The sequence below is a fragment of the Anolis sagrei genome, chromosome 4 (genome assembly GCF_037176765.1).
Source record: "Anolis sagrei isolate rAnoSag1 chromosome 4, rAnoSag1.mat, whole genome shotgun sequence".
Classification (NCBI taxonomy): domain Eukaryota; kingdom Metazoa; phylum Chordata; class Lepidosauria; order Squamata; family Dactyloidae; genus Anolis; species Anolis sagrei.
The window spans coordinates 161,010,327-161,032,737 of record NC_090024.1 but is presented as its reverse complement, the minus strand read 5'-3'; the positions used below and the strand labels follow the sequence as shown (position 1 = coordinate 161,032,737).

The following is a 22,411-nucleotide window of genomic DNA, read 5'->3' as shown; positions in this document are numbered from 1 at the left end:
TGAGCTCCCGCTGTTAGGCCTAGCTTCTGCCAATCTAGCAGTTTGAAAACATGCAAATGTGAGTAGATCAATAGGTACTGTTTCTGCAGGAAAGCAATGGCGCTCCATGTAATTGTGCTGGCCACATGACCTTGGAGGTGTCTACGGACAACACCGGCTTTTTGGCTTAGAAATTGAGATGAGCCCCCCCCCCCCCCACAGAGTCAGGGGAAACCATTACTATGACAGGATTGCCATAATTCTTCTCAAGAATCATGCTTTTGCTATTTTCTTATCTCCTCTATCCTTGACATTGGTGGCTTGGTTTCTTATTCCCACCCGTTCTCTTCACTGCTAGATATTAGTGCTCTTCCTTCCAAACCATCTTCCAAGAGAGAAGAGTCCCAAAACAGTGATAATTGCTATTGGAATACAGAGCCTAGAGTCCATCAAAGTTAAGACAGAAGCAAGGGAATCCATCTTGTTATTCATACTGCAGCATGGATCTCTCTCTGTCTGGTAGAAAAAAATTAAGACAAATGCCAACGAGGTATCAACACAATGCATTTGAAAGTGCTTTGGAAGTTCAAAGAAGTCACTTTCATGGTGACTTTTCCAATTAATCAACGCAGCCCTATTTGAAGTACTCTCTAATCTATATGGTGAATTCTACCTAGTTCACAAGGTACATTTATATGAATACATGTTCTATTAGAATTTCAACAAGCATTCTCTCATAATTAGAGATGTTATCTCATCAGGCTAGCCCCCTCCCTGTTGCTATTCCGCAGGAAGTTAAAGACCTGGCTGTTTAAGAAGGCATTTGATCAAGAAGTGCAATGACTGGTAATTTGACCATAGGAATTGAACAACGGAAATGATATCGGATTGTGGGTTTGACGATGAGACGACTCGGAATGGCTTTTGTAGTAATGTTGATGTTTTGATAAGATGTTTTTCTGATAATGATGAATTGTGGATTATTTTACACTATGTTTTGTAATTTGCACTTGATTTTCCATGTTGTACATCGCAATGAGTCGCCCTTGGGCTGAGAATTGCGGTCTATAAGCGCAGTAAATAAATAATAAATAAATAAATAAATAAGGCGAGGACCTAAAACCTAGTTATTTCCCTACCTGAGTAAACAAACTCTCCTAAAAGTTTTGAGGTTAAATCAAGCAACGGTATAAAACTATTCTGAAGCATTTTGCTATCCAAAAGAGAAGAAATTATAGTTGTAGAATGCTATTACTCTGTAGCTTCTGTTACAATGAGAATAATAGAGCAGATAAGTGGAAGCAAGGCATCATCTTACAAAAATAGACTTTTGATGTTAAGAAAGGGAGCATCCCCCAAATAAAAACATCTTTATGCAACACTTGCAAATTTATCACACACAAAAATATAAATAGATGTGATTACTGTTATTATTTCAGAGCTATTATATTTAAATCTTCCTATATCTTACACATGATCTATGCCCAAAATTTAGAGCTTGGGATAAGTTCGTTTAGTCCTCATCATTTTACATTCATTCAGACATAACTGTATTCTGTCCATTTTTTCCACATCACTCTCTATGTTTCTATGTGAATGAAAATTTGCCTTTATTCGTATTTGGGAAGCTGAACATTTTGCATTTTGTACATGTTTCCCAATAAGCATATGTTTGCACACAGCTTTGTCTAATGTATGTTTGACTCCTCGTGCTGAGAAATGCATTGAGAGCTCATTCACACTCCAAAGGATAACTGTGTTTCAATTTGGAAACTGGACTGGGAAGAGGAAATCAATGTTAATTTGCACTTAACAAATTAAGGTTGGGCTTAGCACAGTAGGCTAAACTGCTGTGCTGCTGAAAAATCCTGCCAATTGGAAGGTCAGCAGTTCAAGCCTGGGCAGGATGAGCACTTGCCGTTAGCTGTAGCTCAACTGTCCACCTAGCAGGTGGAAGGCAGAATTGTGAGTAGATAAAATAGGTACTGCTGTTTAGCAGGGAGGAAATTAAGGCACCCTTAAATGGACATCGATCAGAGGAAAGCTCCTTGGCATGGAGCGACAGCACACACACACACCCCTTCCCCACATGACCAGAGTCGAGCACAGCCTCCAAGATGCCTGAAATAAGATGGGAAAAACCGCCTTTGCCTCTGTTTGTGTTTGTCTGTCTTTGTTAATTGTATAATCAGCATTGAATATTTTCCGTATGTGTGTTCTGTTAGCCACTCTGAAATCCCTTCAGGGTGAGAAGGGCAGGATATAAAAACTGCAAATAAATAATTAATAAATTGGAAAAACCTCCGCTATTCTTATCTATATTCCAATACAGATTTCAAATGATGTATGTGCCAACAAAAGTACTTGCTACCCAACTACATTTTATCAGTGCATGTTCCATAGCCTAACAAGTAGTAATTATTATTAATTTTTTTATTTGACCTGTCATATGACCATTTCAAAATATAACATGAGTAAAAGACAAGGCAAAAAGGAGAGGACAGCAACTGAACTATGAGTCGCCTAAGGGCTGAGAAGGGTGGTATACAAATACAGTAAGTAAGTAAGTAAGTAAGTATTTACAGTCAGAATCTTATTTTCCTGGTTCTTCTTTCAGGAAATGTGCTCTTTTCTTGATAGCTTTCAGGATAAAAAGGCTTACTCTGATTATGGTGGATCTTTCCTGTTTTTGCAAGAGGAATGTCAGAAGATCAAGTAGCATGTTTAACACATTGCATTTGTAGAGGCAAACTAAAATGCATCATGTCAAAAACCGCCCTGAGTTCCTTTGGGGAGAGAGGGTGGCTTATAAATCTATTATTATTATTATTATTATTATTATTATTATTATTATTATTATTGGATGAGCAATTACTTTAAACACTACACAGTAAGCACTTAATATCTGTTGGGGTTTGGTTTCAGGACCCCTCTGTATACCCAAATCCATGCATGCTCGATGATGTTGTAAAATGTTGTCCACTATATATAAAAACAAAATCAAGGTTTGTCTTTGGGAATGTTTAAATATATATTTTCAAGGTGGATGTGGATATGGGGATATGGATGTGGGGGCTGGCTGCATTTTGTTGTTGTTTAAAATATCTGATACCAAAAGTCTTTTTTCACCCTGTTATTTTTAATATTTAAAGTACAATCACACACATACATTTTAAGAAAATGTTTTAATTAAATGTTGCAGAGAAAAAAATTGATGGTGATTTGGAAAGTCATCTATAGAGAAAAAGAATGGTATGGACAAATACATTAACTAACTCATTCAAGGGGCAGATGAATATTAATAATGTTAAAGTTACTCTTCTGAGACCAAAGTCCATTGTGAAGTTGTTGCTATCAGTTATGTTAAAGGATTTCAGGATGCAATTCTCTGTGCAGTTGCTTTAAAGCACCATTTCTCAACCTGGGGATTGGGACCCCTGGGGGAGTTGCAAGGGGGTTTCAGAGAGGTCACCAAAGACCATCAGAAAACATATATTTCTGATGGTCTTAGGAACCACTTTGGCAGAGAAGGCTGAAGAACTCTCCGCCTGTCCTTCTCTTCCTTTTTGGAAACAGACAGCGAATCCTTCCACCAAAAGCCCTCTTCCGCTGTGATTGGCTGCCTCTCAGCTGGTCTCTCAGCCAGGGGGGGATGTTTCTGAGACTCCAAGTGGAGAGGGGAGAGCAGGTGTGCTTGGTGCATGGTGGAATGTGCACATGTGAGGGCATGGGAGAGTGTGCGAGTGGAGGGAGGCTCATGCCAGCGAGTCCCTTCAAGGCATGGGGGAAGTTTGGCCCAATTCTATCGGTGGGGTTCAGAATGCTCTTTGATTGTAGGTGAACTATAAATCCCAGCAACTGCAACACCCAAATGTCAAGGTCTGCTTTCCTCAAACTATACCAGTGTTCACATTTGGGCACATTGAGTATTAGTGCCAAGTTTGGTCCAGATCCATCATTGTTTGAATCCACTGTGGTCTCTGGATGTAGGTAAACTACAACTCCAAAAATCAAGGTCAATGCCCACCAAATCCTTCCAGTATTTTCTGTTGGTCACGGGAGTTCTGCGTGCCACGTCTGGTTCAATTCCATCGCTGGGGGAGTTCAGAATGCTCTTTGATTGCAGGTGAACTATAAATCCCAGCAACTAAACTCCCAAATGACAAAATCAATCTCCCGCAACCCCATCAGTATTCAAATTTGGGAGTATCGGATACCTGTGCCAAATTTAGTCATTCTGCATATCAGATATTTACTTTATGATTCATAACAGTAGCAAAATTATAGTTATGAAGTAGCAATGAGAATAATGTTATGGTTGGGGGTCACCACAACATGAAGAACTGTATTAAGGGCTTGCAGCATTAGGAAGGTTGAGAAACACTGCTTTAAAGTAAGTCCTGCTGAATTCAGCTTCTGAATACATATGGGAAAGTTTCTGCTGGCAATTAATCTTTCCGTCCTCGAGAAAAAAAATACTTGTACTCATTCACTAAGGTTAGATTTGATCCTAATATTTCGTATCAAAAAACTTTAACACACACACACACACAAAAACCCTGTTGTGTAAACTCAGAATGCTCTCCAGTATGTTTGCATTGTATCAATAATGTTTTCTTCCACCTCAATAACCAACACAAGAACTTGGTCAGCTAATAGCTTTGGAACAGATCTGTGTGATAAAATTGCTGGCTGGTACACAACACAAATTATGCTGTCAAAGAGAAATCATTCTGATTGATTCCAGGTTCAGAAGGCAGCAGACCCAATAAATGTCACACAGCTGGCTATACTCTATATAGTTACAATAAATGAATTTCCGTTAAATACACCCATGTGGCACTTGCAAAGTTACTGCACATAAAGAACAGTTTCTTAGCAAAACAAAACAAGGAAAATATTTTACAAAGTCTGGAAAAGATATAGAAATGAGACAGGGGTCTGTCTGCTATAAACATAAATGCTAAGAGAAAACCTTCCTATCCAGTGCATGATTTGCACATACTTTCAAAAAGAAGTCCCTAAAAAGTGATCAAAAAGTGAATACTTTTTGTGACCAAAGTCAAGGCTTCTTAAACTTTTTCATTTGCAATCCATCTCTGCCTAAGAAATGTTGGTGTGACCCTGTGTATATAAAATAGGCATAAAAACCAAACATTTCCTGACAACAAATCAGCATTTGCAAGGCTTAATAAACAGGCCGGTTTTTCTTTTAATGGAGTACAGCTGAAGCATCTTCTGCAATGTCTGATGCAAACACTGCAGAATAGATTTGTATAAATGTCTAAAACAGCACTAGGTGATGTTCAGAATTCTTTTTCTGTTTCCATTTTTTTGGGGGTGACCCCAACACTGAGCTAAGGGGACCCCATTTGGATTTGGAACCCACAGTTTAAGAAGCAGTGACTTAAGTGACCAAGAAATTTATTGAACGGTGCTGCTATCTCACAGTATTTTGTGTGACCTGTGATAGTGGCAACTTATTAATATGTGGACCTTCATTATGGCACTGCTGCTAGCATTGCACAATTACAATGCTTAGGAAGTGCGAGGTCCCATTGTCTCATTTCCAGATGAGAGTTACAATCCTGCCCTCTCACTGTGTCACTTTTCCTGTTTGTTTATTTGTAGACAATTTGTTATTCTGCAAAGTAAAAAGAAAGAAAGGGGGGAATCTTTTATTTAAGAGCAAAAGGAAAATGGAAAAGGAAGATAATCTCTCACCATGATGTCACCACAGAAGCACCTTGGATCATCATGCCAGATAGGTTGTGGCACCATGGTGCAGAGTTGACATCTTCTTCTCCTTCTCTTCCTCCTTCCCCTCTTTATCTGAGGCCCAAAGCAGCTATTGATGGGTTCTTCCCTTCCATAGGGAGGAACAACTTTGTTGCGGGGAGGTGGCAGACTGGCAACAAATATCACAGTCTTGCTTGGAATCATAGAATCCTAGAGTTGGAAGAGACCTCGTGGGCCAAACAGTCCAAGCCCCTGCCAAGAAGCAGAAAATTGCATTCAAAGCACTGACAGATGGCCATCCAGCCTCTGTTTAAAAGCCTACAAAGAAGGAGACTTCTTCTATGCCAGTTTGCCACCTTTGTACAATAAAGTCCCAAAAAAGCAAGGGAGATTCCAGGAAATGAACAAGCACTACCAGAAATGTCTTATCAGACATTTTGCACTTTTCCCCCAGCCAGCTCAGAAACGTCTACTATCAGGTCCTCTGCATGTGTCTGACAAGAACAAACACATTTAAAATGCATGTTACATATAGCTCTATCCACATATCAACACAGAATTGGCACACTGTGCAACTGAAGGCATAGTGGATTTTTTAAAGTTGAGCAAGATATTTCTTGGGCTGTGGAAAAAGCATGAAATCAAAGCTGTGAAAAGATTGGATGATTCCCATACCTTATCTTTCCTATGCATATGTTTCTATTTTGCCCTACATTATGCTGCACCATCATTAGCAGCAACAATTTATGAAATGCTCAGGAAAACAGAATGGTAGATAGTATAGCCAGTGTATACTAGTTTTTCCTCCCCTAGAAAGCATCTTATTTTTGTAATGGCTCCATAACTAATAGCAATACAGATTTCACAATAATTGCCTCCAGTTTTAGCTTCCATGGTATATCATCGTTGGCTTCCTCTCATATAAGAAATGGGAAAGGCATGCATTTTTAACATAGATGCAACTATAAAGTATCACTCTAGCAAAAATCAATGTGTGCTAATTAACTACAAGACAAAGAAAAAAAGTAGTCTATAAACTGATCTTTTAAGGAAAAAAGAATCCTTTTTTTTCCTAGTAAGCAAATGAGTTGGGCTGGTTGATGGCAACAATGTTCAAAGGGGGAGGGGGGGGCAGAAAACTACCATTATAAGTTGTTTCCAAGGGAATTGTTTCCATACTCCAAGTAATTATTCTGTCTCAAGTCCAGGGATGTTCTATCTCACACTCTTTTCTTTCTGTTGATCAGTGTGATTGTTACTCCCTAGCTGTAGGAGGTTAGGATTAGGCCTAAGTCTCTTCTAATGGGAGAGACACCCTTCTGCCTGGCTGAAGTCTTCCCTATAAGAGCAAAAGGGGGGTGGCGATGGGGAAAGGCAGGCAGACTTTCTGAAAGAAGCATTTTTGTTCAAGCAGGCTTTTAACATACAGGTTAGTAGAGATTTTTAATGATATGTTTTCATCTTTCAAAATTTGTGTTTTATATCATTTTAAATGTTTTACAGTGATGTGATATGTTATGCCTCGCCTCAAGCTGTGTGGAGAGATGGGTAATAAATAAAATATATTATTATTATTATTATTATTATTATTGTGAGTATTTTTAATAGTGTGTTTTAGGAAGCCATTGTAGGTTCACTCTGGGAGAAAGGTAGCATATAAATGCAAGAAATAATAATAGTAGTAGTGGTGGTGGTGGTGGTAATATAATTTTACAAAATATTTTTGCCTGAAGAAAAAAAAATCTCCATTTAATATTAAGAGTTTATAAAATTATCTGTTGATCATTATATATATATATATATATAGAGAGAGAGAGAGAGATACACATACATTCCTATACATCACATTTAGCCACATTTTATGTTGCTATGGTTTGTTTCTTAAGCATGCATTGTTCTGAAGATGATTTAACAAACCAAGTTTATTGTGATCACTTTTGTCAGTTCTTGTTTTAGGATGAGCAGGATAAAGAATGAGCTGCAAATTTAGGTTTGAGTTAAAGTATAATGACAATCAAAGCACGAACAAATCATAATTTGTGCATACAACAAGCCATGTTTACAGAATTCGGTTTTCTGACTAACAAACCATGATTTTTTCACATGGGTGGTTTTCAACACAACAGTCCTGAACTATACAAAGCACAACCTGATATACTGCTTTGTACAAACCTGATCTCAGAATGCAATCCAAATAATGAAAGCCATAGGATAAAAATATTTAAATTCTTGATTTTTTTCCATATCCTTTACTAACTGCAATGAGGAGCTCCCAGTGGCACAATGGGTTAAACCCATGTGCTGGCAGAACTCCTAACAGGTCACCAGTTCAAATTTGCGGAGAGAGGGTTGAGCTCTCTCTGTCAGCTCCAGCTCCCAATCTGGGGACATGAGAGAAGCCTCCCTCAAGGATGGTAAAACATCAAACATCTGGGCGTCCCCTGGGCAACATCTTTGCAGACAGCCAATTCTCTCACACCAGAAGCAACTTGACATGAAAAAAACCTAACTGCAATCAAAGAGTCTGGAGCGGTGTTTCTGAATTTAAGAGCAGCTTTTCCACAAAAGAAAAACAATATCAAGAACAAACACAAAAGTTCTATACATACAACAGACAGAGCTATTCAACAAAATGAAACACACTATTGTGAAATACCGCTAAAATGTATCTGGAGAAGAGAGAGATAGGTGAATACATCAATGGGGACAAAATAAATACAAATTAATTTTATTTTACCTTAACACTAATCTGTAAACAAACTTCCTTTATAAGAACCAAATCCCCAGAAATCAATGCAATTCATTTTTGAATAAGCATGGTTAAGCTAAGGTTCCCTTAGTTACAGCAAGGGGAGAGAATCATCTAGTCCTTCAGAAGTTCAGCTGCGAATTCAGTTTTCCTGACTATTGACCATGCTGGCTAGGAGCTTTGGGAGAAGTGATTCAACAATCTCCAGAGCAGTTCACAATTCCCATCCTGAGTTACAAGTCCCAGAAACAGCAGCATTGGTTGTGATGATAAACAACAAAAGGACCATTTTCTAAATATTCACATAGAAGAACATACTTAAACAGAAAAAGTAGCAATGAATTACCCATTTTCTAAACTGCTTCAGAAGTATTAGTTCAGAGTGTTTTAAGAAAAGGTACTGAGAATTAAAGTAATGAGATAAAGACAAAATGCTGAGCTTTCATGATCTCCTGGAAAGTTAAAATCTGCAGCTAAAACATATGCTACACAAATAAAACTAATACAAACACAAAACTAATCAAATCAACTTTTTATCCACTTCAAAACAAATTGATTTGTAAATAATGACATAAAATAGTTACACATTTATCATATGCAAACACACTGAGTACCCAAGTAAAATACTGCTTCATGTCACCCTCTTGTATAAAACATTTTTCAAAATACTAAAGATGAATAAACAGATTACCGTTTTTTCCATAGTAAAATTCTTCCACCTTAGCCATATCCCTGACTCCTAGATTCTAGCAATGTACAGCTAGTAGAACAGTTTGTACAGTGGGTTTGTGTCCACAAAATACTATTTGTCCAGGTATAAAAATAAACTTAATTGAGTGACAGAAGGCTGTCCAATAAGGACGGAGCTCCAAAGAGAGACAGGAATAGAAAAGTGATGTCATCTACTACCAACATAAGACTGGTGCTATAAGCGTTACAGAACTAGGAACGCTGCTGTAACAAAAATTACTCCTTTTTAAAACAAAAACATAAGCACTCACACACAAACTGAATCACACAATCTGGGGAATAATGGTGCCTAATAAATTGTGTCTGATTTTTTTGAAACCCCCTTTGTTAAATCTCAATGTTTGTGCATATGTATGCGTGCCCAGATCCCCTACCACTCTAAGCAAACGTACTCTTCCCATGTGCAGACAGAGTGCATTGCATTCATTCTCTCACTGCGTTCTTGTAAGACCATTCCCCACACTCTGCTTTGTGCCTTCTCCTGTTATTTATTTAAATATGGTAACAGCTGCAATCTCATCTTGTACTTTTTTTAAAGCTGTGCTATGAGGATTTTTAACCCATGCCAAGCTCACACAATGTCAGGTTCCAAGTTTGCTGTCCAGAGTGGCAATTTCCATTGAATGAGAAAATTAGAGTTTCGTTTATTTCAGGGAAACTTTCCTACAGTTTTGTTCAGTTTAGTTGTGATAAATTAACACACTAGTATCTTGCTATTAAATAATAACAAAGATGTATTCATCAATACCACAGCAGGTATAGAAGGGGTTTTATAATATAGCATTGCAGAGGGATATGGATGAGCTCAAGTTTAAAGAACTCTGTGTTTTGTAGTGGGGTGCCCAAAACTGTAGCACTGGAGCAAACTGGAAACATTTACATTCAGATCCATTATGTTTTGCCTCTGCCTCATTCCCAAGGCTCCAGTCACTGCTGGAAAGGAAACGACTGGACCTTTGCTAAATTGGAATTGAAATATTGGGATGGACATATTCTCTGACAATGCTCGAAAACAATTGACATTCTTGCCCCTTTGATTCTTACCTGGAAACAGAAGAGCTACTGTTTCATCCGAATGGGAAAGGACTGTAGTTTAGGAGTCCACTTTTCATGCCAGAGATACCAGGTGGAGTTGTGGTATCTTCTGGCAGAGTTTAAAAATAATCCTGCCTGAAACCATGGTAAGCTACAGCCAATAGCTGTAGTGACCTCGATGGAGAAAACCCTGAATGCAGCTTCCTATGTTCCTATTTATATATCCTTTTTCATTTACAGAGTGCTGTTGGATTTCTGCCGGAATTCTATAAGGAACACAAGATTCTTGGCTCAGGAACCCTCTGCTAAGGCAAAAGAATAAAGGTTGACCTGCACCCAGGTGCCCTTCTCCTCTCTGGTTTACTTTCCAAGCACCAAGCTTAAGAAACCCGCACTGTTTTGGACCATTGTGACATTAACAGCTGCTTCCCAACGAATGCCCCTTTTTTCCTTTGTCCTCCACGTAATCCTGATTTCCTGTTGTCAACAGATTATGCCTCTGTTGTCCTGGCAATCAACTACTTCTCTTTGATTCACTGTCATCACTAAACCTTGAAACCCCTCTTAAACAATACCTTACTATTTTTATTGTGTAAGATCTAGCAAGATGTTGATCACTATATGTACCTTGCTTAATTGAGGCTGAGTTGCAAATGCATGACAATAATAACCTAAGCATATTATGCACCTATATATTTTCCGCACTGAAAAGGGGCCATGCAACAAGGCAGAGAAAGCCCACAATGAGGGGACTTCAATCAACCCTTACCAGAAACCATATCCTATACAGAGATGAGGAATGGCTGGTACACTTGACAATATGACTGACTGAAAGGGGTAGAAAGGATGTGCATATAATCCTCAAAGCCTCTGCACTTTTCAGGAAATGCTAATTTTAGGAGGTGATAAAATCACTGTTAAAATTTTCAAAAACATTCCTGAATGCCTCCAAATAGGACAGACTATAAGATTACATATTCCATGATTTCCCTGACATCCACAAAGTAAAAGGTAAAAAATCAAGAAAAGCTGGATATTGTGATTTTAGCTAAATATGCTGCATGCTGGCTTCTGTCCCCATTGCAGTGGGCTAATTCTGACTTACCGCCTTGTTACACGGCCACCGGAATCACCACGCATCATGGCAAATCTGACGATCCTCGTTGGTGGCATGAGGAACCCACCCGCCCCATGCCTCAGATCACCTGGCTCCTGAATCAGCTAATCCCATGTGCTCTGGGTGAGGTGTGGGGGTGGGGAAGCATCGATCACATGGCTTCCCCCCATTGCTTCCTATGATAACATGGGAAGTCTCCTATTTTGCCGTGGTGGCAGCATGTGCCAGTTCTGCCCTAGATCACATATGGAGCTCTGCCAGCGTCATTTGATGGGACCGGCGGGCCCTATGGATGACCTAGTGCTTAACCAGCATATTACTCTGCCCAGAAACCAAAAGGCCAATGTTACTTAAAGTATAGCCACTCTTATTCTGCTACTAAACATAATGCCTCCCCACCCCACCCTCCAAAAGGATTTAAGACATCATAGGTGCCATTCTAATACAGATATTATTAACCCATTGTTGGTAACTAACTAATGCTGTAACTTGAACAAATGACATGGCAATAGACAGGGAGAAACTCCCTTTTGTTTTCTTCTCTAGTCTTTTATAGACTTTTCTCAACATGTAGACTGTTAAACTTAGAGTTTACTTCCTTCTTTTCAGTGAAGGTTATTTCCTATTTCATCATCACAGCTAGATAAAGGTTATGAGGAGTCCCAATAACTATTGTACAACTATTGCTCTCTTTGCTTATGGTCCATTACTTTGGAGTGTGTATTATACAACTCCATACATTTCTGTGAGGCATAACTTTGAGAAAATACAACTCCAACAGTGGCCAAAACTCCCAAAACATATTGGGTTTTTAAAAAAAGCAAGTGACCATCTACTAGCATTTGGAGCTTTGTCTCCTAACTTGCTTTGAATCTTCATAATGGCCATTTATGTCAAATTTCAAACATAGGAGACATTTTTAAGGGCTTCAGTAAACATCTTATGAACTACCCAGTATTTTTAACATATTTGATAAAATTGCAAATGCAATTTTTTTCTTTTTGCTCATCAACTTTCAAAATAGGTATTCCTGTTAAATAGCCATAAGTTCACAGCAGTAGCCAGCTGCACTTTACTACCATAAATACCAAACATTCTTCCATAGGCTAAGTGGAGATGCTTCTAAGTTGCAGCTGTGTCTAAACTACTTCAGGCATGTGCATAAACTAGTTGAATGGGAGAGGTGATATCAGATGGCTTCACAGTTTATGTCGATGTGGTGCTGTAAAAGGATACATGTGTCTTTGTGCACAAATGGGACCTTGGCATCTACAATATACGCCTTTTTTAAAAAAGCTAGTAAATATTAAATATTAAGTACTTTTATCAGTCTAAGTACACTAGGCTCATTTATTACACACGGGTCTATCCCAGGACCCTTTATATGATATGATTTTTGAATAATCTGGAATCTTGGACACAGCATGGACACAGCATTTTATTTGAGAACACAAAAATGCTGGACCACTCTCACAACCACCATGTCAGACTACACAGAGAAGCCATTGAAATACACAAACATGTGGACAATTTCAACAGAAAGGAGGAAACCATGAAAATGAACAAGATCTGGCTACCAGTATTAAAAAATTCTAAAATTGCAACCGCACAAACAGCAGAGAGGAAACAGGCAGGGACATCTAATTACCTCTCAAGAAGAGTTTGCTCCAGGCACAGTCAGCCCATTGTATGCTAATCAAGGTGGTCAGTTGAAATATTCACACCTAGCCCAACTGACAAAAGTCCTTTGTCTCACCCTGGTCATTCCACAGATATATAAACCCTTTTTCCCAGTTCCAACAGACCTCACCTCTGAGGATGCTTGCCATAGATGCAGGCGAAATGTCAGGAGAAATGCCTCTAGAACATGGCCATATAGCCCGAAGAAACCCACAAGAACTTAATCTGGAACCTTATTTTTCTTACCTGAAATGAACAATGGCTTGAGCCAAAACATACCATAGATTCATTCTGGAGAACCTAGAAAATGCCTAGGGAAGTGTTATGTCTAAGCTTCCAGTGTGATTCTATGTTCACTTTCAGAAAAACAGGACCATAGAAATGAATGGGAGGTCTAGAGAGAACTCTTCTCTAGGTATTTCCTCGGTCTTCCAAAGTGATTCTATGATATTCAAATTTCTTTGCATAGTAACTAGGTATGTTGTATGTTACAGAATATATTTAGGTTAGGAAAAGGGTGATCCGTGGACAGCAAATCATCAACAAAATCTAAAATTGCATAAGGTTTCAGGCAGACGCCTGATAAAAGTGTAACTCACAAATGCTACTGTAAACATACAACAGCGAAGGTAGATTTCAATATATTAGAACAGAAGAAATTTTATCTCAAAATTATATGACATTGCTTATGGATATCAAGCTCACTCCCTACTATAACACACTTGATTATAAATCAAGCCTAGGGGAATATTATCCAAGTTTGATAAATTCCAATGGAGAAGTGAACTCATGTTGGCAAAATTCCAAAGGATGCCATCTGTTGCCCTGGAGGACAGACTGTCAAAGAGCCCATACAACTTGTGTTTGTTATTGTAGGAGCAAAGAAATCAACGCCTCCTTTATTATCCACTGGTTCAGAAACCAAAGGACTGAGGATATTTTAAGAAAATGGAACTACTGAATTGTGCCTTCCCAAGAACTCTCTTAAAGAATGGTTTTTACAGATCTAGAATTGTTAGCCTTATCATGGCATTTTAAAACACACACATACAACTAGAGTCTGTAACCAAAATATTTAAGTGTAGAGTGTTCCTGTGATGAACCGATTTATTTGGGCATAATATAAATGATAATTCCCTTTAAAATCATCCAAGCAATTCCTCAGGTAAACCCAAATTAATCCAGAGTAAACTGGGATTTCCCAGTTTACTCCAGATTAATTAAATACATTAAAGTCCAGATCTTTCCTGGTGTGGACCCTATTGGGACTGACTCTCAGGACTTCTTCTGCAATCCTGGGGGTCAATCCCCATAGTGATCCTGGTTCTTCGAGACTGAAGGTGTGGGATGGCACCTCCACCCTCTCCTCCCAGCCCACCATTTAGCTGCTAAATTTACCAAAGGTGTGTGGTCGCATGCTCAGGCTCCTCCGTCGAAAGCTCCGGTATGTCTCGTTGACCCAGGACGGCATGTGTGGCTACCCTCTCAGGGAAAACCCATAGTTTGGGGTGGGAATGGGGATTAAATCCCAGGGCAAACTGGCATACAATATCCCAGTTCCTCTGTGATTTAGTCATGTCCAGAAGAGCCCTTAGCAAAATTTCTTTCTATCAGTTGCTGAAAAGAATGACGTGTGAGGCAATTACACTCAGGTTGTGCACTTCTCATAGGCAACTTGTTGGCCACTGTGTGAAAGAGAGACTGAACTTTGTTCTGATCCAGTTGCCCTCTTTCTCATAGTTTTATGTGCAATTGTGTATTCTGGTTTAAATGCCTACTTGCTTACAAATTCACATAATATCTGGCCAGAATGGCAGGTATGCCCTTTCATATTTTGCACTGTTTGTGAACTGTATAACTGAAAGGGTTCTGTGCTTTGGGTTATGAATCCTTCATTAAAAGGTTTGAGTCCATTTCTGCACATCATGACACTCTACTGTTCTGCTCCCTCTAAAGGGGATATGCTTGCCTCAGAGTATATTGACAATGCTAAGGCCCTATCTCACAGTCTTCTTTGTGTGATTACACTGACTTCTAGCCATCTGTGCTGTTCACTGAGATGGATGTATGAAAGCTAGCACCATGCATTGAATTTTGCATGCACTGCTTTTTTAGCTGCTGCTATAGAAAAGGGTTTTCAGTACATGGAAGCAGTATTCACATAAATTACCATTTCAACATTCAGCCCTATGGCTGAAAGTCAATGCATGGAGAAGAGGTATCATGGCAGAGAAAAATCTCATGAATAGGTCCAAAGTATAGTGAACTGTCAGTAGCATAATAAAGAGATAAAAAAGACTATGCTGATGGATACTAGCATTCCTCTTTTTATTGTATGTCATTATGTCAGAGGTATCTAAAGTAGATTCAGTAGGGGACAGAGCTGTCATCACAGCTTTGCATTTAGTGGAAGAAAAACATATAGCTGCTAAAATAGAATTTTCAGCAGGTCTATTTAGTGTGATAAAATTCTGCCCCATATTCAATCTAGCAAGGTGTAAGTAAGTAGGCATTATACTTTTAAAGATGTGTTTGAATTTTTATACCTCTTTCTCCATCAGTTTGAAAACAAGTTATGCCAAGAATCATATGGCTGCATGTATCACTTTATTTAGTGTTTTATATTAAATATATTATGCTTATATTATACTTAATAGGTTCTTGTGGGTTTTTTCGGGCTATAGGGCCATGTTCTAGAGGCATTTCTCCTGACGTTTCACCTGCATCTATGGCAAGCATCCTCAGAGGTAGTGAGGTCTGTTGGAATTAGGACAATGGGTTTATATATCTGTGGAATGGCTGGGATGGGGCAAAGAGCTCTTCTCTGCTGGAGCTAGGTGTGAATGTTTCAACTGACCACCTTCATTAGCAATTGAAGGCCTGGCTGAGCCTGGGAAAATCTTTTGTTGAGAGGTGTTAAGATGTGCCTAGTTGTTTCCTCTCTGCTGTTCTGCTGTTGTAATTTTAGAGTTTTTTAATACTGGTAGCCAGATTTTGTTCATTTTCATGGTCTCTTCCTTTCTGTTGAAATTGTCCACATGCTTGTGGATTTCAATGGCTTCTCACTACCTCTGAGGATGCTTGCCATAGATGCAGGCGAAATGTCAGGAGAAATGCCTCTAGAACATGGTCCTATAGCCCAAAAAAACCCCACAAGAACCTAGTGATTCCAGCCATGAAAGCCTTTGACAATACATTATGCTTAATATTTAATATTTTACAATTTAATGTATCATTTAATTTATTTAGGAAGTCAAAGGGAAAATATACTGACAAAAGTAGTCCTAGTGCTGTATTTATTCTGGTGACTATTTATTTTAAGTACAGAAACTCTTCATAAGGCCAAAGATCATCCTTTTCTTTCTTTGAAATAAAGTACAAAATATACTGTAAATAAAAAACTGGCTAATAATAAAACATAATTAAAAGAAGCTGGAGCTCCTCAAAACTTCCAGGATTCCAGAACATACTTTTCATATTCATCATTTGTTAACACTCTCTAATAATATACTGCATTTGACTAAAATCTTGGCATGCAAAGCACTGGGAATTGCATTGTTTTGACATCTGCCAAATGCCATAGAATTGGAAGACCCGTTAGGGAATTTTGGCTGAACAGACTCTGAATAGTAGATTTCAACAATAGTGTGGAATATTATACAATTGAACTAAATGATGCTTGTGGCTGGTGGAGTAAGGCTGACCTTGTTATCTAAGTCTGTGCCAAATAATGATGCAAAATAACATCTTGTCATTCACCAGCATGAACTGATTTGACCTAGAATGGATTTGGCATGTTTGTCAAAACTGTACCCACGATGCAAGTTGGAAACAATCAATGCAACAAATTGGCTGCATGCTTAATGAATGCTGCAATTAAAACTGGGTTGTATTCCGCCACTTTATCTCCTATATTAGGACTATCTGCTACTGCAATTTTAACTATGTATGTGTGGCACTCCCCCTGCAAGATACTATTAAATACAAAATTCACAAAAAGGTGATACCTTCATTGACCAAGCAAAATAAAGAAAATACACCATGTAAGCTTGCAAAGCTTCACTGACTTCTTCATTAAGCAAAGATATTTAAATTTATACAGGAGAAAAATGATAAACATGTTAGATCAAGGGTTCTTAATCTGTTTTGTTCCATGGACCTGTTTGCCAGTCAGGTGAAAACTAGACTCTGGAATGTAGTAGTGGATAGTTTTAGACATTCAACATTGACATGTCTAAATTAAAATTTTGATTTATTCAAAATTATATTTTACAACTTTCTCACAATGTTTCATTTCATTAAGCTATTTTTTTTGCTTTGTATTTTTTTTTGTTATGATTACATTGATTATAATTGTGTGGAGTGAAATTTTCAACTTCTACAACTTTTTTTTTCACTCTCTGATTTATCACTGCACAATGGCACCCCTATACATCAAAAGATTGAAGACACCGCTCAGGAGATCTTTTGTTTCTTATCTATTCTGTGTTGACAGATAGTTGGCCAACAGCATCGCAAAATAGTTTGCATACAGCAGGACTGTGATCATGTGTGATCTAGCATGAGATCTAACAACTACCATAACGTATTGTCAAAGGCTTTCATGGCCAGAATCACTGGGGTATTTTGTGGTTTCCGAGCTGTATAGCCGTTTTGCCTGCATCTGTGGCTGGCATCTTTAGAGGATCAAGATGTCAGCCACAAAGGCAGGTGAAACATGCTGCTAGACAGCCCAGAAACCACACAACACCCCAACTACCACAACTTCAAGCTATGGATGCAAGTAATCAATATTTTGAGATATGCAACAACTGTAATATGATATGAAATGAACAGTACTGTATTCATAAGTAAAGAAAATAGAAATAAGGGGCAAGAAGGATAATAAGGTAATTAGATTTTTTTTCTCCAGTTCAAGCTCATGGACCACCGGAAATCTTTCCATGGGCCCATAGGTTAAGAACCAGGCTGTTGGGGCCTTCCACACAGCCACATAACCCAGAATATCAGGTCACAATATCCCACAATATCTGTTTTGAACAAGGGCAGTGGACACTCAGATAACCCAATTCAAAGCAGATATTGTGGGATTTTCTGCCATGATATTATGGATTATATGGCTGTGTGGAAGGGCCCTGAGGTATTTCAATGAAGGCAATGGCCACTCCTTGGCAATATGATGGCAAAGGGCAATAATGGATGAGCAATAACATTTCAGCTTCACTAGCCACAGAAAAGTATCTTGCTGCAAGATGAAATATTTTCTTTATATAATCATCAGTGCTTTGTTTCTTTGGCTTTTTATTAATGAGGCAACATAAAAAGGAAAGATGAAGCAGGAGGTATACAATGACAGCAATTTCAATATGCGTTTAATTCTTATATCCTTTACTTTCTCAAAATCTTCTGGGCAAATCTTGGCTTTCAGAATCATGCCGCGCATACCCTTGTGCTAGTCATCAAAGAACATTTATTGTTATGAAGGGCATCATAAAAAACACATTTTGAAGCACAGATAACTGACTTGGAATTTCATGCACCTCCAATGAACCTTTTCCCATTTCAAACTCTGTTAGTTTCCAATCATTTGGTGCTTAGTGTTTGATCTCTGCTGACAACATCATTTGGTTGGAAATAGCATTGCCTTCAAAGATAATTGCAACAAACAAAAACTTGATAAGAGCCAGTGCTCACCTACACCAGATTGACTCAAAGGTTTACACCTGCTTTACTGCTATCATGCTGATTTATATCAAGGGAAGCAGTGAAAAGTTGAACCAATTTTGTGAAATCGTATTGCAGTTTGGCAAACTGCCTTTCCTCAAAATATGGTAGTACTATAACCCGCTGTTTGGCCCTTAGTATGAATATCACACATAGGAGCATTGACAATGAATGGGCTTAACAAGAAGACAAAAACCTAATTTTACCGCATTCTCAGGAAGCAAAGATGGTCACTTGTATCTTAGTTCAGAACAGGCATAGGACATTAGACTCTCCAGAGACCTTTTCATACTATAGATTTATGCACTATTTCCCCTTTAACTGCCATGACTACATTTTTTGGAATCCTGGGAACCATAGTCTGATGCGGAATTATTGCTCTCTGTCTGAGAATTGTTCCTCAACCTGCAAATCCCACAATTACCCAGGGGCCACGAAAGCTAAAATGGAATCATAGCACTATAACTATGTAGTGTTAAAAGTGAAGTATAAGATTCCTTTGATGGGAGCAGGGCCTAAAACATTTTGCTGCAGTAAGGGCATACTGAGGGCCCTTTCTGGCATTTTCAGAAGTCAACCAAATTGGATACTGAATCAACACAGCCCATGTGAAAATGCTTATCAATTTACATGACAGTAATAGGCTGCTTGGGGAGTGTCAGGCAGATGAGAAGTCATATGCAGTTCTGTGCTCTAACACTATATCCCTCTGTTATACCTATCCTCTGCCATCTGTTGCCAGAATCAGCTGGCTCAACTAACCCAATAGTTGGGCTCATCTTAGATGGCTCAGATTATCATGGAGCATCCAAATGCTTGGAGAATAAAGTTATAAATATTTGCAGTCTGGCTTCTACAGAATCTGGGACATCTGTAACGGGTGGATATTTTTTAAAAGTCAGAATCTCTAGATTTAGAAGGAAGTTAAGCACTGGGAGATATGGTGCAGAATGCAAAAGGTAGGGGTAAAGAGTCATTAGGAAAATGGACAGAAAACATGGAGGAAGAATAGATGATCCTGGGAGCAGGAGAAATCAATGCGCTGTGGTGTAAATCTGAGCCAGAGCAGCCTCAAATCCAGCATTTATGGGTTGAATTTGAGGCCATTGTCCAGAATACTCACATCAGCATTGGTCTTGCTTCACTATAATCTCTTCTATGACACAATTTCTGTCACTCCTTGTTAGCCATGGAGTTTCATTCAAGCACATGCCTGCCCAGTCACCTCTGGTGATGCCAAAATGAGGCACCCATGCAACCAGGAAAAAGACAGTTGGTCTTCCCTCTCTCTTGCTGGTCTTGCTGATGCCTCATTCTGATATAACAAATGCAACAGGTAATGGCCAGGTGCTAGGACAAACCTCCATGGCTGATTAGGAGTAGTAGTGACATAGGCATATGCCATCCCCTTTCCCTGCTCTGATCATCACAGGGAAAGGGTGGCAGTGGTTGTTTCTGCCAGGACAGAGGATCTGGCCAAATCCAGCTGTGCAGACTGCCCAGACCATAAAAGACCATGAGGATCCAGAATACAGTCACATACAAACCCACCGCCAAGACTACCTTTGAAAGATAACCATACTTGGCCACAAGTGATAACCTAGGAATAATCATCAGAAGCTGCTGTGCATTGCAAAGATGGCCAGTGATCCATTTGATATGAGTGCATCTTTTTAGCCCTGGCAACAAGCCCTAAGGACAGATGGAAGGTAATGGGTAAGTCATGGAGTAATGAGATACTGAAGACCACGACCCAATCATGGAGACCTTGGATTTTAAGGATTAGAGAGTAGGGCCAATTCTGCCAGTTGTAGCTTCTGTTACCATTGCAGCACTGTGGCCTAACAACCCCCCACCCTCCACCTCACCCAAAAAGGAAAGAAAAGAATCAAGATCAAGAAACAGGCCAAGTTGTACATATTGCTTTTAAAACTACATTGTCTTTGGTGACAATTTTCTGGATGCTATTATGATACTAGAAGTCTATTGCATTCTCTGCTTGAAAAATAATATTTTAAACTTTTTAACTGAAGAATGTACGGTGAATTGTAGCTGTATTTGTTCATTTTAGTTTTATAAAACAGTTTGTATTCACATACCAAATCATTCATGTCAGCCTTCTCCAAGTTGTCAGTTTCCACATTAGTTAAACAAGAAGCTCTGCACTCCTAGCCACTAAAAGGCAAATGATTGTGGATAATGGAAGTTCTAGGCCTATATACCTGGAAGGCACCAGTCTGAGAAATAATAGTTTGTGTTATAATTATACTGTTACTAAATTCTAGTAGGCTAAATGTTCAGAACTATCAATAGCAATAATATGACCACCACAAATAAACAACCTAAGGCAATTGCCCATATATTGCTTTAGAAGCCTAACTACTATATGAAACTACTTTTTTGGTGCTGCACTTAAAAAAAATATTTCTGTAATCACCATTTTTTTCTATCAGGTGGAGGGAGTGTGTGGAAAGATGGTGGTGTTACATTTGGGGAAAAAATGATGCAGGCTTTTGATGTGACTCAGCAGACTTTCCCAACTGTATCTATTTGCATGTTGTTTTTTATGATATTATTAAAATTTGAAAAGCTCTATTACAAAAATGAAAATACAAACAAGACATTGTCCAGGTATATTAGTATAGTAGGCTAGAGGTGGAGGGGACAAAAGATCATACTGCATTAATTTGCATCAAATTGGATTTTTCATTGACATTAATGGTACTTTGTGCAGAGGACTCAATCCAGGCTGAAGCTATAGAAGAGGACTTCTTTTATGCTAGGATCTCAATCAGAACAGGCATAGGACATTAGACTCTCCAGGGGCCTTTTCATACTATAATACTCCAGTAAAAGAGCATTTCATAGAATTATAGTCTTGTGTAGTTTGATACCGATTTCCTTATATACAAGCATGAAGTATTTTACAGACTGCATTGAAAGTCCTCATATAGCTACACTTCTGCTTTCTGCATTTGAATATACTTATAGAATTCAACTATATTTAACTACTCCTTTAAACATTCATTAAAATATAGCAATAAGATTTGTTATAGAAAGAAAACTGCAGTGCCTAATTAGGCTCTTCAGTACTTGCTTTATAATCCCATTTGCCCTGTGGTTGGTTTGTATGCTGAATCCTTAAACAGGTCTTTTTAAAACAGCTTTCTCATATAAAATAATTAACATCTTTGCTTGTTGGGCTATATATTATTAATGCATATATATAGCTGATATTAATTGTTTATACATACACATTACTGCAGTGCAGAGGGAAAGGCTTATTTGAAATATAGTTAAGAGCTTACTTTTGAATTTAGCAGGAAAGCAAGGAATTGAATAGCTCTCAAAAGCTAAACACGATACTCTTTCTAGAATCACAGAATCATAGAGTTGAAATCATGCATGTGTGTTACATGTAGCTTTAGGGCTGCAACATGGCCCTTCTCCAAAGGTGGCAGAGTGCAGCTTACAGACCACATGCAGCCCCCAGGCTCAAAAATGTTTTTGCCCCCAAACACTCTTTAGGAGGCATGGGGCCATCTACATTAGGATCAGGAGTGACCAAACTGTTTTAAACCAGGAAGGAGGTAGGAAGTGACCTACTTCCTATGTGCAATAACAGTTCAGGAGGCTCA

The 22,411-nt window shown here is 38.6% G+C and overlaps 1 protein-coding gene across 4 annotated transcripts in view; it reads right to left on the bottom strand.

The window, feature by feature from the left end:
* The window catches only part of SLC44A5 (solute carrier family 44 member 5), a 242,551-nt gene that overhangs the window by 118,807 nt on the left and 101,333 nt on the right, over nucleotides 1–22,411 (bottom strand). The window contains exon 1 of one of the 4 annotated variants that reach the window (XM_060773739.2): nucleotides 9,159–9,235. The exons of the other annotated variants lie outside the window; for them this stretch is intronic. Within the exon in view, the coding sequence (XP_060629722.2) occupies nucleotides 9,159–9,195 (37 nt within the window). The 5' untranslated portion in view covers nucleotides 9,196–9,235. Of the gene's footprint in view, nucleotides 1–9,158; nucleotides 9,236–22,411 lie in introns of those variants that run through there. 4 annotated transcript variants of the gene reach the window in all.